This window comes from Fukomys damarensis, unplaced genomic scaffold (genome assembly GCF_012274545.1).
Source record: "Fukomys damarensis isolate Sample0158 unplaced genomic scaffold, DMR_v1.0_HiC HiC_scaffold_14, whole genome shotgun sequence".
Taxonomy (NCBI): Eukaryota; Metazoa; Chordata; class Mammalia; order Rodentia; family Bathyergidae; genus Fukomys; species Fukomys damarensis.
This window is the reverse complement of record NW_022900926.1, coordinates 16886695-16901423: the sequence shown is the minus strand read 5'-3', so window position 1 is coordinate 16901423 and position 14729 is coordinate 16886695. Positions and strand designations below refer to the sequence as shown.

General features: G+C 39.0%; 1 protein-coding gene, 1 long non-coding RNA gene and 1 other non-coding gene across 4 annotated transcripts in view; 1 reads left to right on the top strand and 2 right to left on the bottom strand.

The window, feature by feature from the left end:
• The window catches only part of LOC117286006, a 14106-nt gene extending 13617 nt beyond the window's left edge, over positions 1-489 (bottom strand). The window contains exon 1 of the long non-coding RNA XR_004517127.1: positions 336-489. This is a non-coding gene — a long non-coding RNA (uncharacterized LOC117286006). The remainder of the gene's footprint in view (positions 1-335) is intronic.
• The window catches only part of Aig1 (androgen induced 1), a 236037-nt gene continuing 221314 nt past the window's right edge, over positions 7-14729 (top strand). For both annotated transcript variants that reach the window (XM_033763252.1, XM_010626674.2), the window contains exon 1: positions 7-102. In XM_033763252.1, coding sequence (XP_033619143.1) covers positions 46-102 — 57 coding nt within the window. In that variant the 5' untranslated portion in view covers positions 7-45. The remainder of the gene's footprint in view (positions 103-14729) is intronic.
• LOC117286069 lies at positions 2163-2282 on the bottom strand. Its single transcript, XR_004517206.1, has one exon. It is a non-coding gene; the product is annotated as a U6atac minor spliceosomal RNA (small nuclear RNA).

Genomic DNA, 14729 nt, shown 5'->3' with positions numbered 1-14729 from the left:
CTGCTGTCCTATTGCTCTATCCTGTGCAACTACAAGGCCATCGAAATGCCCTCGCATCAGACCTACGGCGGGAGCTGGAAATTCCTGACGTTCATTGATCTGGTAAGGCCGACCCCTCCCCTCCCCGGTCCGCCCTGCGCCCCGGGCCTGTGTGTGTTTGGGGTGCGCGCCTCCTCCCGCAGCACCCTGTGCTCGCGTCCTCCGCAGTGACTGCGTCTAAAGGCCTGGCCGTCCCCGCTGCGCCGCCTCGGGAAACACCCACCGTTACCCGGTGGCCCTGGACGGAGGAAGGTGCGCGCAGCGAGGTGGTGGGCTGTTTGCAAGGGGACACAGACCTGCTTCTAAGATGACACGGGAAGATTCTTCGATTACCGAAAGCGTCGGACGACCTTGATCTTGATCTGAGTGGCCTCAGACTCAACCGCCCCGGAGGTGCTTTCCAGAGCACCCACTGGCGGATAAACTTGCAGCAACCGAAGGACGCTGGGTATTGTCTAGTCCCTGGGAGCTTTGCTTGAAAGCACCCACCTTCTCCCAAGGGAGAGAAAGTACCCAATAAAGTTGTCTTCTTTGCATCTGCTTTCTGCCCATTGTCAGTAATTTACAGTACTTCCAACCTCTTCCCGAGGAACATCAGAGGGAGGGAGTTTCAAAGTGCATTTCTGGCCACGCTGTGCACTTTCGCAGTTGGCTTAAGCAGCTCCTCTGTAGACACAACATGACAACCTTAATGTATAGATTATTATACCTTCTGGCCCTGAAAGGGCTCCCCCAGAGACTCAGATCTTGGGTGTAAGGCCCAGTAATGACGTGAGGTGGACCTGGGCACTTCTGGGTGAAAGGTCACACACACACACACACACACACACACACACGTGCGTGCGTGCACGCGCCTGTACACTAAAAGATTATCAGCTAAGGGCAGAGGGTTTAAGAAACTATCAGTGAAGTTCTACATGATTCAGAAAAATGTAGAACCACTCCCAGAACGGTAGAACTGTCTGTCCAAGATGATACACAAGGTTGCCCATACCAGCTAGGTTAGGCATCTCTTTTCTTGACCCTCTGTATTAAGAAAATATTTTGGTACTTTTTTAGAGATCTTCCCAAAGGCATGGGCTGACTCAAAGCAATGCAGTCAGAGGCCTTAGAAATACCCTTGTATTTATGTATTATGAGATAAGTTTGGAGAGGAATTTAAATTCTTGCCTCAGTCTGTAGGCGCACAAGTCTGCCTGTGGCCTAGAGTGTTTCAGTTTTCAGACTGTCCACTTCTTACTTAATCCGCCTCTGCCTATGAGGGTGTCCCCTACCAATTTCCCTTTCTTCTTTCCATGTGAGGAGCCCATGGCAAGGCTCTGTGCTGTGGTTTTCTGCAGGTTTCTTCTAGCACTCAAAAGATAGATGCTGTCACCAGGACACTCTTTGTATCTGGATAAGTGGGCTTGTCAGTGAAGATAGGCTTTGCCAGTTGTGTTATATAGCGGGCATTTTTCATAGATTGGATGAACTATCGCTTCAGCCTTGTTCTGATAAATATGTGTAGAAAGCATGTCTTTACCACGCATAAAGTGTCAGAAATCATGTCCCCTCAAGAGTTTAAAGATGGTTAGATGTTACTTAACAACATGTGCGCCTTTTTTCAGAATCCTTTTAGGAACTGTGTGAGCAGAGGTCTTTTGGGTTGGTGGCCTTACCCTGTTCCTAAGTCATATTTCACGTAGAACCTGGGAGTGTTGCCAAGGAGTGAGCAACAGTTTGTATATACACTGCTTGGCCCTGCCCTTGCTTTATTTGCTATTTTGGGTCAGCAAGTAAAAGAGGTAGATGAGGGTGTTAATTATCTCAAGACAGATGACTGCTTCTTCTGTCGGCATTGTTTACTGTGCGTTAGAAAACCAGAAACAACGTATCGCCTCTAATCTTTTAGGTGGCGCAAAACAGTAGCAGAGTTGGTTTAGTATGCTGTCATGCAGTCTCTATTTTAGCAGTCTCTATTTTAGCATTTAAGACCTTCCTATTTTAAAGAGCGATAATCACAATTTAGCATTCCATTATCCAGTCCATAAATTCAAATTCAATTATTAAATTTTGTTTCATACTTCTATTTGTCTATTTCCATAAGGCTGTTAGGCCACCAGCCTAGGTTTTTGTACTCTGTCTCTCCTGATTGATGCCACAAGTAGGTGACACTGCCTTAACTGTAATACTGTTAGCAGGCCCAAGGGTTTCCTTCATCCTTGTCCAGGGGAGCACTAGCCTTCTCTCCTTTCCTACAATACTGTGGCTCCTGATTGAAGCAGAATAATTTCCTTTCACCAAGACTTTCTGTGAGAAAGTATGTCTGAAATATATTCATAAACACACACAAAGTGTTATTCCTTTCATTAGAGATATAAAGGCATCATATAGCTGGTGAAAGAGCCAAACCGTCAGTCTTTCTAGATGGCATGAAAGCATTAGGCTACTTAGATTTACCTGTGTAATTTTACATTTGTGTGTGTGTGTTTTAAAAACGCACCACGTAAACTTTTATTTCCTAGTGCCCTGACAGTTTTAATGGCTGCAAGGTTATAGGAACAATTTTAGAAGCTCCTCAACTTTTAAATAAGAAAACCATTTTTTTCTGACCAACTTGGATCATGGAGCCAGGGCTTTAATCTTAAGGGCCGTAGTTGAAGTTGATGCTTTGTAACATCAATTTCCTCAAATAGGAGTAAACTCAGGAGATGGAGCCGATGTATCCAGGTGCAGATGGCTGTGTGGTAGCCGCCATGCCAGCCATTTTCATGTTTCTGTTTGGGTAGGAGAGTCGTTCCAAGAGAACTAGAGCTGGTGGACAAAAGGTGAAGCATAGATTGTCACTACCAGTAACGGTCAGTCATCCCCTAAAGCTGCTTTTCCCCATACTGAAAGATTACAGTAGAACTAAACTGTGTTTGGAAAATGCCAGTTACCAGATGGAAAAAAAGACGCTGTGTTGGCGTGGCAGACAGCATCATTGGGGCCCCAGAGATGTCCACATCCAAGTGCCCAGAACCTGTGAACATGTGAAGTTTTATGGCCAAGGGATTAAAGTTGCTAATCAGTCAGACTTTGAAATAGGGAAATTATTCTGCAATATCTGTTTGGGCTCAGTACAGTCATGAAGGCCCTTAAAAGTGGAATATGCAAAAGAGTCGGTTGGAGGAAGATGTGGCAATGGAAGAAAATCACAAGAGATATGCAACTTTACTCGCTTTGAAGATGGAGGAGGAGACCAGGAGTTAAGAAGCATCTAAAAGCTGGAAAGGACAAGGAAATGGATTTTCCCCTAGGGTTTCTAGAAGGAACACACCCCTGACTATACCTGGATTTTACCCCAGTGACTTCTTACCTCCAGGGTTGTAAAATAATAAACTAGTGTTGTCTAAGCCACTAAATTGATCATAACTTGTTGCCACAGCAATAGAAAATGAATACAGTTGGCTTTAAAGCCTCTAAGCTAGAAAAAGCCTCATCTTATTTTGTACTTACAGAGAATAAATACAGGATTCAACTTGTCCTTTATGTATATTAGATAATTGACTAATTTTAGCTGTAACCAAGACAGGGTTTCACTGCTTCATTCATGAAGCTATGTGGAGGAGACATGTTTACATATAATACAGGCAGGATGAGAAGTTAGAAAGACTGAACCATGTTGGAAATACTAGTATTTCAGCAATTATTGTTATGCAGTGTACCTGGCCAGGAGAAGGAATAAACAACTGGAAATAAGCTAGAAAAAATAAAAATGTAAACAAATTGAAATGCTTTCTTAGGCAAGTGTCACAGTTCATGAATTTTTAGCAAACGATGAAGATTTAGTCCCTTATTTACTAGCTAGCTGATTATTCTATAAGTTATGTAATTGTCCTCAAAGATAATCATAGAAAGAATAAAGTAAAACTAGCACACACAAACAAGTAAAAAAGTATTTTGAGGCCTCCAAGCAGTGCTTGGAGTATAATAATAGATGCTTAGTATTTGAATAAATGGAAAATTTCCCTTTCCAGATTTTCAAGGAATATACTTTCCCTTATCCTGTCTTCTCCCCAAACATTCAAAATAATGGGGATTTAAAAATAAATTAGAACCTATTTACAAGTGGATGGTCAAATGTTATCTGACATAATCAGATTCAACTCCTTTGAAAAACATGCACTGGGTGTTTGTCAATAAAAATTGAATTAATAATGACATTGGATTTGAGAATTTTGCGTTTTTAAAGATTGACATAATCTGGCTCTCTCCTTTGCTCTGGTTTTTGGTAGGTACTTAATGTTTTGAGTGTTGCCATTTCTTAGGGCTCTGCCCTGCTCATTTCTCCCCCTGTACTGACTTTTTGCGTGTGCATTGGAAGAATACTGTTGAGACCATGCTTACCATGTCTGGGCTGAGACCAGTAGGATCCACTTTCTTCGGGAGCCAGCCCCACCCCACACTTCTTGACCAGAATTTGGATCTTAATGAGATCCTCAGGTGATTCCTGTGCACGTTCTGGTTGGATGAACACTGAACTGCACTTTTTTTTTTTTGCAGTTTGAGGAATAGCTGGGAGACTCAGCCTTCATATATCAATCCTGTCTACTTTCAAAACATATTTAAGGTGAATTTCGCTGTGGCATAATTTAAAGATGTGTTAAAATATACAAGTTGCAAATAAAAAAGAAAAATAAGTATCAGGCTCCAGGTTGGGGTTGGTTATTGCATTTGAGAAAGAAATTTAGATCATCTCCAGGATAGCTAAGGCAAAAGGGAATACACTGTTTGATTATAAACGAAATATTACAAATTTATCAGGAGATATACAGCTTCTTTCCAAGGTTATTTATCACTGGACTCCTCATATAAAGGATTATCAGGCAGCATAATAAATAGTACATTTAATTATTTTTAGCAGATTATATAGAAATATTCTCAGGGTTGATGTTTCTAGTGTTGCAATTTTATGAAAGCCAAAGGCAGAGTGTTACATTTTGGCTGGGTGAAAGAATTTTTGTAGAAGTTTAAAGGAATATAATCTAGGTTCATTTGATGTTGTTGTTATCTAAATCCATTTTGGAAGAGAATTTAAGAAAACCACAAATGAAATGGAAAAACATAGGATGTTCATAGAGCAGGAAATGGTCAAATATACCTGGAGGATACATTTTTGCATTGAGTCATGTGAAAACTTTTGACATTTAGAAAAATGTTACAGAGATAGAATAAGCTGCCTAAGTGTCCTGAAGTTTGCATTTGAGTAAGTCTTACATTTCCATGCATACTTATCATAAAATATGCTCTTGACTGCAGCTCATGGCTCAATTTAAATAAGAAATAAAATATCTTGAGAGGAGATTCTGTATGTCATTATGTAACTGTGGTACTGAGTTTTGCCAGTCAAAACCACAGGGTACCACATGAAGGCCACCAGCTCATTGCTCAGTGAGGAAAATTAAGTGGGCTTTTTTTTTTATTTTTATTTTTTTGGATCTTGAACAAAGAGAATGAAACTACATTTTTTCCCAGAGACCCAGACTTGACCCTAAAATGTGTACATAAACTTGAAGGATCAAATAATATTTTTTCCTAGCCTGGAGGAAGAATTGTGAGAAGAATCCTTTGCATACAATACTCTTCACCTTCTTTGCAAGTGTTTCTCTTGGATCAGACATAAAACAGTGCCTGGTTTTGTCAGAGTGAGGGAAATAGTTGTTGACAGAGTCATTCATTCCCTCTTTTAGTCGCACATGGTATTGAAATTACAGAAAGTCATCTGACCACGGTTGAGGTCACTCACTTCTTCCCCCATTGCCACCAATCCTCCACGTCTGGTATAACATTTAGCAAAATTGGTATCTGCTCTTGAGGGTTTCGTTTGTTTCTCTGGGTTGCCCCGCGATGTCATATGTTTCCATGGACGTGTGAACAATAGTACGATTTTCCACATTGAATCAGATGTTCCTGTGATCCAAGCGTGCTTGGAAAAAGTCTCACCGCTTAGGGTTCCGTACTAACATGGCTTGATTTGGTGCAGGCTGTGCTGCTGCAGTTAAAGGGCTCATTTCGCACCTGCAAGGCAGCCCTGTCCCTGTCCTGGTGCAGGGCGCAGAGAAAACTCACCAGAGTGTCTTCCAGAGTGACATACTCTTTGGTCAGCTCCATTGAAGAATGGAAGATGCAGGATGGCAGGATTGGGATCTGAGAAGTCAGACAGTGCTCCAGCCCCTCCTAGTAACTTCGAGTTTGATCGCCAAGGCTGAGTTAGAATTCAACACTTTAATTCCAAAAGCAGTAGATAGCCATTATAGAAATTTGCACATTTGGGCCCCACTTTGGGCATAAAAAAAAAAAAGATTTGTATAATAATCTGAGGGAAGAAAATATAGTTCATCTTAATCTTCTTGCCTTGCATATTAGCATTTCAGTGCTTCAAAATAATACTTATTTTGGGACCTTACACACACAGAGAAAAAAACACATGGATTGCAGATATACATGTATACTTTTGTATGGTTAGATTTGAGGAAAAAAAATCACACTTTTTGTACAAGTTACTTTTAAATTACAATATTTAAATTACCCAGTGTTAGGCATCATATTACAATAGTGCTATATTTTATATTTGCTTTTTCAGTTACATCTATACTTAAAAAAACCAAAGTGCAATAGATAGCATGGTTTTTACAAATTTTTGAATTCACATATATAAAAATTAGTCACTAAATATAAGTTCTGTAAATTTTGATGTAAGTATAGAATTGTGTAACTACAACCATAATTACCTGAAAATATTCCTTTATGTTGTTGCCTCTTTGTAGGGGAACTTTCCCTTGAGTCCTTTCCTTTCTTTATTGTTTTGTGGTGCTGAGTGGGACCGACTAGAACAAGTCCTATGCTAAGGGCCTCTGTGTGCTAAGCATATGCTGTACCATGGAGTCACAATGTACCCTCATTCCTCTCTCTCTAAAAATATACAGAGCGTGTTTAGGGATGTGTGTGAGACGTCCACTTGCTGAGTCCTCTCAGAATGTAGTGCTGTCTTCTACTCCAGCTCTGCTATTCGGTAGGTGTGCACTCGTACTTGATGGTGGTTTTAATTTGCGTTGCCTTCTTGAGTAATAATGCTAAGTATCTGTTCCTGTGCATTTTCATCATACATCTATATATCTTTTTTTATGAAGTCTGTGGAAATCTTTTTCTCATTTAAAAAATTGGGTTGTTTCCTGATTACTGAGCTTTGAGAGATTTTATGTTTGTCAGATTTTATGCATGCCACTAATATTTGTTGACTGTGTGATTTGAAAACATTTTCTCCTCCCTATCTGTGGCTTATCTTCTCATTTTATCAATAATATCTTTTGCACATCAGAAGGTTATCATTTTGATGGCATCTAATCTGTCATTTTCTTTTCTTTCGTGGAACATGCTTTTGATGTTGCATCTGGGAATTTTGCCTAACACAAAGTCAGAGGTTTTTTCTCCTATGTTTCCTTCTAGAATTTTTATAGTGTTAAGTCTGTAATCCTTTTATTTGTTTGTTTTTGTGTATGATAAACAGTTGTTCCAACACCACTTCTTGAAAAGGTTTATTCTTCCACCATTGACTTGTTTTTGCACCTTATACAAAAATCAGTTGACTGCATTTATGGGTCTGTTTATGAACTCTGTACTCAGTTCTTTAGTGTGCCTGTGTGTTCTCGAGTACCACACGGTCTTGATTATTGTAGCTTTACTGTTAAGTCTTGAATTATTAGAAGTTCTTCAATTTCTTCTTTTTCAGAATTTGTCTAGGCTATTCTAATTATTTTGTCTTTCTATATAAATTTTAGAATAATTTTGTCAATATCTACAAGTAATCTTACTGTCTGTTCATAAATATCTTTGCATTATTATTTTACTTACTGATTTAGGTGGAGTGGATCAAAACCAGGGCTTTGTACTTGCTAAGCACATGCCGTGTCACCAAATTATACATCTAACAGTATTTATTTTAGTTATTGTTCTGTGGATTGTCACTTACATCTCTGGCTTTACATAATCTAACTACAGTGACTAGTTTAACACTTTAAGTAAAATAGTTAAGCTTTGGTTCTTTTGGTTTTTTGTTTTGTTTTTGTTGTTGTTGTTTTGTTTTGAGACAGGGTCTCACTATGTCGTTGAGACTGACCTGAAACTTACTATGTAGCCCAGGCTGGTCTCGAACTCACAGTGATCCTCCTGCCTCAGCCTCCAGAGTGCTGGATTACAGGCAAGCACCACCACGCCCGGTTTAAGCTTTGTTATTTTATTCTCCCCATTTTATGTGACAGTTTTCGTATTTATTATTTCTGCATGACTTGACAACTGGATAGAGAACATGGATTTATTGAAAGCAATAATAAAATATATTAAACTCAGTAGAGTAATCAATAGAATATTATATTTACCCAAATATTTATCATTTATGTTACTATTTTTTCAGTTCTTATGTATGTATTTTCCTGTTATCATTTCCGCTCAGCCTGAAAACTTATTTTAGCATTTCAGTAAGAAGAAGTCTACTGACAACAAATTTTTTATTTTTCCTTCATATGAAATTACCTTTGCTTTGGTTTCATTACTGATGGATATTTTGCTGTATATAAAGTCCAAATTTACAGTTCTTTTCTTTTATTACTTGAAAGATCTTTTTGCCATTGCCATGTGACCTCTAATACTCACGATGAAAAATTTGCAGTTATTCAAACCATTGTTCTCTTGAATGCATGTGTTTTTCTTTCTGACTGTCTCTAAGCCTTTTCTCATTATCTTAGGTTATCAGCAGTCTAATTATGATATGTCTGGACATGGTTTTATAAGTTTATCTTGATAGAAATTTGCTGAGCTTCTGGAATCTCTAGTCTTATGTCTTTCACCCTGCTTGAGAAGTTCTCAGCCATTATTTCTGCAAACATTCTTTCTGTCTCTATTTCTTTCTTCCCTTCTTCTAGGACTGCATTGATAAGAGTGTCAGACCATTTTGATTGTTATTCCACAGGTTACTGAGGTCTTGTTCATTTTTTTCAGTCTGTTTTGTTTTCTTTGTTTCTTTTTTTAGGTCGTATAATTTCTAATAATCTGTTTCCAAATTCAGACTCTTTCCTCTGTGATCTATATTCTGTTATTGAGCCTGTCCAGTGAAGTTTTAGATTTTGGATATTACGTGTTTCAGTTCTAAAATGTCTGTCTTATTCTATTTTGCAGTTACTCTTGCCCAGCATTAAGTTTCTGTCTTTCACTCATTTTAATGGTGTTCACCATTATTTGATGGAGGATGGTTGAAAGAGTTTCCTGTACTGCTTACTAAAAAATTCCAACTGCTGGGCCATTTCTGAATTGGTATCTAGTAACTTTTCAAAATATTTTTATTACTGTATCATTTTCTTGGCCCTTTGTGTACACAACAAATTATTAGATTTTATACTTGAGAGTTTTGAATGTTATGTTGTGAGATTTGCGGTTTTAAAAAAATCTTACAGAGAATGTTGATTCTTGGTTTTAGCATGCAGTCAGTCTGGTTAGGTTCAGGCTGCTTGTTCTATCTCATGGAGGTATGTCTGATGTCTGCAGAGTTTTCAAATATTTTGCTCTGCTTTTTGAGTTTACGTGGAGCTTACCTCTGCCCTACTGCTTTAGGCCTGTTCTGTGCATGTGTAGACTGATATCAGTTAATACTGAGAATTACATATTGACCTTTTTAAGCTTTTCCTCCTTATAATTTCCCTAATACCTTCCAGGTCTCTGATATCCCTTTTCTTGGTTCCTGTGGCCAGAAGACTGGAGACCTTTTAGAATTCTAGCCTGCAATGCTACATACCATCCATATTACTGGGGATGTTTTTAAAGTGAGGCAGCAAGAAGAGAGGGAGGAAAAAAATATATACTCAGCTCTGTACACACACACACACACACACACACACACACACAAACACACACTCACTCCCTGTTCCTACAGTAGGGCTTCCTTTTTCCCACTTCCTCTGGCCAGAGTGAGAGGTTTTGCTTAGAGTTTTAGATATGCGTGCTAATAGGAAATAAAAGCTGTGAGCGTGTGTTGAGAATGGAGAGGAACCAGATCTTTTAGCTTATAGAAATCTTTTCCCAGTTCTCTGGCTGGAAAGAAGGAGTTTCTTCTAGAATTCCTGATGTCACTGGTTGCTGTGTAGTTTCAGGAATCAGCTTGCCCTCAGGTCTTATCTGGGGAACAAAGGAGATTAAAAATCTTTGAACCTCACCCTTATGGATCTTATTCATTTATTTCCCATTCCACCAGCACTGTGTACTTTTCAGGACTCAAGTAGCTGCTTTTTGTATTCTGCTCATTGGAAATGATGACAGTTTAGTCTCTCTGGGTTGGCAACAGAAGTAGCCTTCATATAGTTTTAGTGCCTATTTTAAAAATTTAAAACATTAAAACATACAGTCTTCCATAATATTTTTAATAACTGCATGTTGATTCATATGGGCTTTTCCATTGATTGTTTTACTGAATATATGGCTAGATCAAGTTTTACACATCTGTAATTATTTTCTTAGGGTTTCAAAGGAGTAGCTATACTGAAGTCTTTAAGGGAATGCCTTAACTCTAAATCAATTACACTCCGTTCATTGCTTGGAGTACTGATTTCCCTATATTCCTCCTAACATTATAAAAATTATAGCAGAATAATACTAGGGATCACTCAAGGTGCTTAAGCCTCATAATTTCCCATCCAACAGATTAACTAACTGCCTGTCTTTCACCATATATTTCATAAATGTAAACGATTCGCTGTCTTTGATTCTGTGTTTACCACATCAGTGGTACTAGGCACCTTTGGTTTGAGCTCATAAATTCTCGGGCCAAACATAAATCTTCAGGTGCCTAGAGCATCCTAATTAGTACAGACTTGGCATGGCTGGAAAGAACAGAATGACTTTCTGAGTGCAGTAACTGTGGGTCTACTTGTGCGTCCCATTCATCTTGCATGTACTTAGCTTAGTCAAGAGTGATTTATTAGTCCAGCCTGAAAAGTTGACTCTTCGACATTAGAGGCAGTGATTATGAGTCTGAGGACAGTAGATTTGCGATTAATATTGCACATCATTTTCTTTGTAATTACACTTGCACATTTTGCTACTTTAATATTCAGACATATTCTGTGCAAGAACAGGTCACTTTTATATCAGCACAGGTCCTGGGAGAAGAGAAATAGCATGTCAAAGTAGGTGATTTGAATGAGTGGTTAAAGGAGCCATTCATAGGTGTTCTAAAATGTCCCCTCAAAGTGTCACATGTTTGGAATGTGGCTGTATTATGGAGTGCTGTACTCATCAGTGTTCTCATCCATTGTAGATTTCGGAAGCTGAATGTGCTGTTAGAAGGTAAGAACTGGTTGGAGGTTGTCCATGATGGTGTGACCTGGAAAGGTAAACTCTTGTCCCTGCCCTCCCTTATCTTTCTGCTTCCTGGCTGCCATGGGTGGAGCAGCCATCCTCTGCCAAGGCCTTTCCACCCTAGTGCTTCTGCTTTTGAGCCAACAACCTTGGACTAAAACCATGAGCAAAAATAAGCCTCTCTTCTTTTAAGAATTGGGTGTCGGGTATTTTGTCCTAATGACTGGAAGTGACAATACAACGGGTGTGGGAGGGATGTAAAGATCACCATATGTAGGCCAAAATTTGTAGCCTAAGAAAAGGGAACAGATAATTGCTGTTAGGCCTGTGGTAGCACAAATACCAAGTGGACACCCTGTGCTGCTCAGGGCTGTACTACATTTTTCCAGTCAGCTTCCTCTCCTGTTCTCACAGAATCCCTTTCTCACCTGTTTTTCTCTGTCTTTGTATCATAAACAGTCCCTTCCTTTATTCTCTCATTCAGCTTACTCTGTCATTCAAGGGACAATCTTTGTATTAACCAAAGAGCATGATGACCTTGCTGCTTGTTTTAATAAGAAAACAAGGCTGGGGATTTAGCTCAGTGATGCCACCACCTGCCTCGCAAGCACAGGGACCCACGTTAGATCCCTGGTACCAAAAAATAAAAATAAAATAAATTAAAAAAATAAACGAAGAAAAGAAAAGTCATCAGAAGAAAAAATGTACATTCTCCCACTGTCAAATCCATCCACCCACCTGTAACTGAAGCTATCCACCTTTCCTCCTGTTCCAGTGACTGAATTCTGTACTTCCAAAGTCAACTCTTCCATTGTATGCTGGGCTTCATTCTCCTTTCTGTATCACAATTTTCCATTTAAACTGCTTCACTTTCGTCAACATATAAACATACTATGCAATCTGTGTCTCTCTCTGTGTGTGCCTGTCTCTCTCCTGTCCCCAAATAGAATATCTCTTTGTATTGACTTCACTCTTACTTCTTTGGTTCTCTTTTCAGCAAAATTCCTTGAAAGAAATCTGTTTTTTCTGGTTTCCATTTCTTTCCCTTTTCTCTGTAAACACATTTTAAGGCCATCACTGACCACCATCTCAGCAAATACCTTAGTCATCTCTGAGTCCTTATTTAACTGGAGCTTTCAGGAGAATTTGGTCCAGTTGGTCACTTTCTCTTTCTTGAAACAGTGCTCTAAAATTTGATTACTGGGAAACAACGGTACTCTGGCTTTCATCTAACTTTTTCTTGTTTCTCTTTAGTTTTCCTTGCTGATTTCTTTTCTCTTCTTAATTCCTGAGTGGTGAATTCTCCAAGAATCAGTCCTAAACCATCTTCTCCTTCAAGTCTGCATTCACTCCCTTGGGGCAGTCACTTGGCACGTGGCTTCATATATACTCTATGTGAAGATGGTCCACCATGTCAATATGCTGAGCTACAGTCTCTCTTGAGCGCTGTCTTCTGTATCCAACTGTCTCCTTTTCAACTTAGGTTCAAAGCAATTCTTAGTTTCATCTCCCACATCTGCTTCTCCGCCATTGTTCTGTACTAGTATTACCCATGACTGCTGAACTCTTACAGATTAATTGAATTTTTATTGGCATCTTCTGTGCATTTTGCTAATGGCCATCTAACTTATTTGAATTGGACTAAAAACGCAAACATTTCAGCAACTATATCTCACTCTTAAAAATTTCAGTTTAGTTGGGTAACTAGTATATGAGTTACACAGTGAAAATGATCTGCTCATATTTCCTTGCTTGGGAAATTGCCTGTAATCAGAGAATAATCTTTCTATTGTGTGAAGTACATAATTAAAAAAAATCAACCAGCTTCATTTCTTGGAGATATTTCAGTGAAGAGTTTTTCATTTAAAAAGATCAGTTTTCATTAGCTTTTGGGATTACAACCACATACTATTTTCCTTTCTCTAAAGACGAGTACATTTATTTTTTACTAAAAGTGGTAAATATTAACAGCTCTTTTTATTTGATGGCACTACTGCAGAAACCTTCATAAACTTGTCAGCCAGAAATATTATGCAGATCAAAGTGCTTTCAGTGGGATTTTGAACAATTCATTTCAGGTCCTCTCTCTGCATAAGCCAAACCTCCTGTGTTTGTTTCCATAATTCACTCCATATTCTAAGCAGGAAAGGGGTTTTGAAAAAAGCAAATTATGGAACAAATGGTTAGCAAAAATAATCTTTGTATATATTAGTTATTAAGCACAGTTCTGAAATTAATCTTACCACTACTGTTGTTTTCCATGTTGTGTTCCTTTCCCAGCTCATGCTTTTGCCTCATGCCTGGAAGTTGTTACCATTCCGAATTTTGTGTTTATCACCCCCTCCTTTTTTAAATAGTATGTGCCCCCAGACATAATATTGTGTTGGTTAGTTTTGCTTGATTAGGGCCTTTATAAAAGTGGTATCATTATGAAGGCTTTCTTTATACAAACAGAAATAGCATGTTTAAGCAGGGCAAACTTGACAGTACAATGGTCCATTGTGATGTTGTTTACACGCCTGTGTTTCTTACTGCCTTCAGTACTATGTAATTTGGTCTTGCAACTGATTAGCCAATTAGAAACTGTAAGGGTGATATGTAAATGTCACTGTCTAGCTGACAGGATGGTTTATTAGATGTGTGTACTTGTGGAATGACACCTGATTGGTTGTTTGGGAGGCTCCATGCCAAACCCAAACATGAGTGTCAGTGGCAGACCTGTGGCCAGATGTTTAAGGAAACTCGGCTACAGCTGAATTCATTCAAGTCCAATTTTGCCTGCTTACCAGTGGTGTCCTGCTGATTTTAAAGTATATTTATCTTTTGCAGGGTGTTGGGCCTGATGCCACCCACTGAATGCGCTGTCCCTGCTGGTCCTTTCTATTCTTCCTGTGTCCGTTTCTCACCATTCCCACTATCAAGTGGGGCTGTGAGCCACAAGATCTACTTCTCTCTGCTCTTTGAAACCTCTCTGCAGCTCACTGACATAGGGTGTTCTTTTTGATTTCAAAGATGGTTGGGGATATATTTTTCATTAAAAATACTCTATTTTTTCAGCTTTAATTGAGCTTATTGGTACATTTTAGGGATACAGTACAGTCACATTCATTGTTGGGATCTTGTACCTCTACATGACAAGTCTTGATTCTCATTTTTTCCCCTTACCTCTGCCCTCCCTTCACCCCCTCCTCCCCTCCCCATCTACAAACACTTTATTTTCATCTTTTCATTCTCTCACATTTTTTTTCTTTTCCCTTTTTACTCTTCCCCTACCCATCCCACCTTCCCTACACCTTTAGCTCCTTTCTTCCCATTTCTAAATGTCA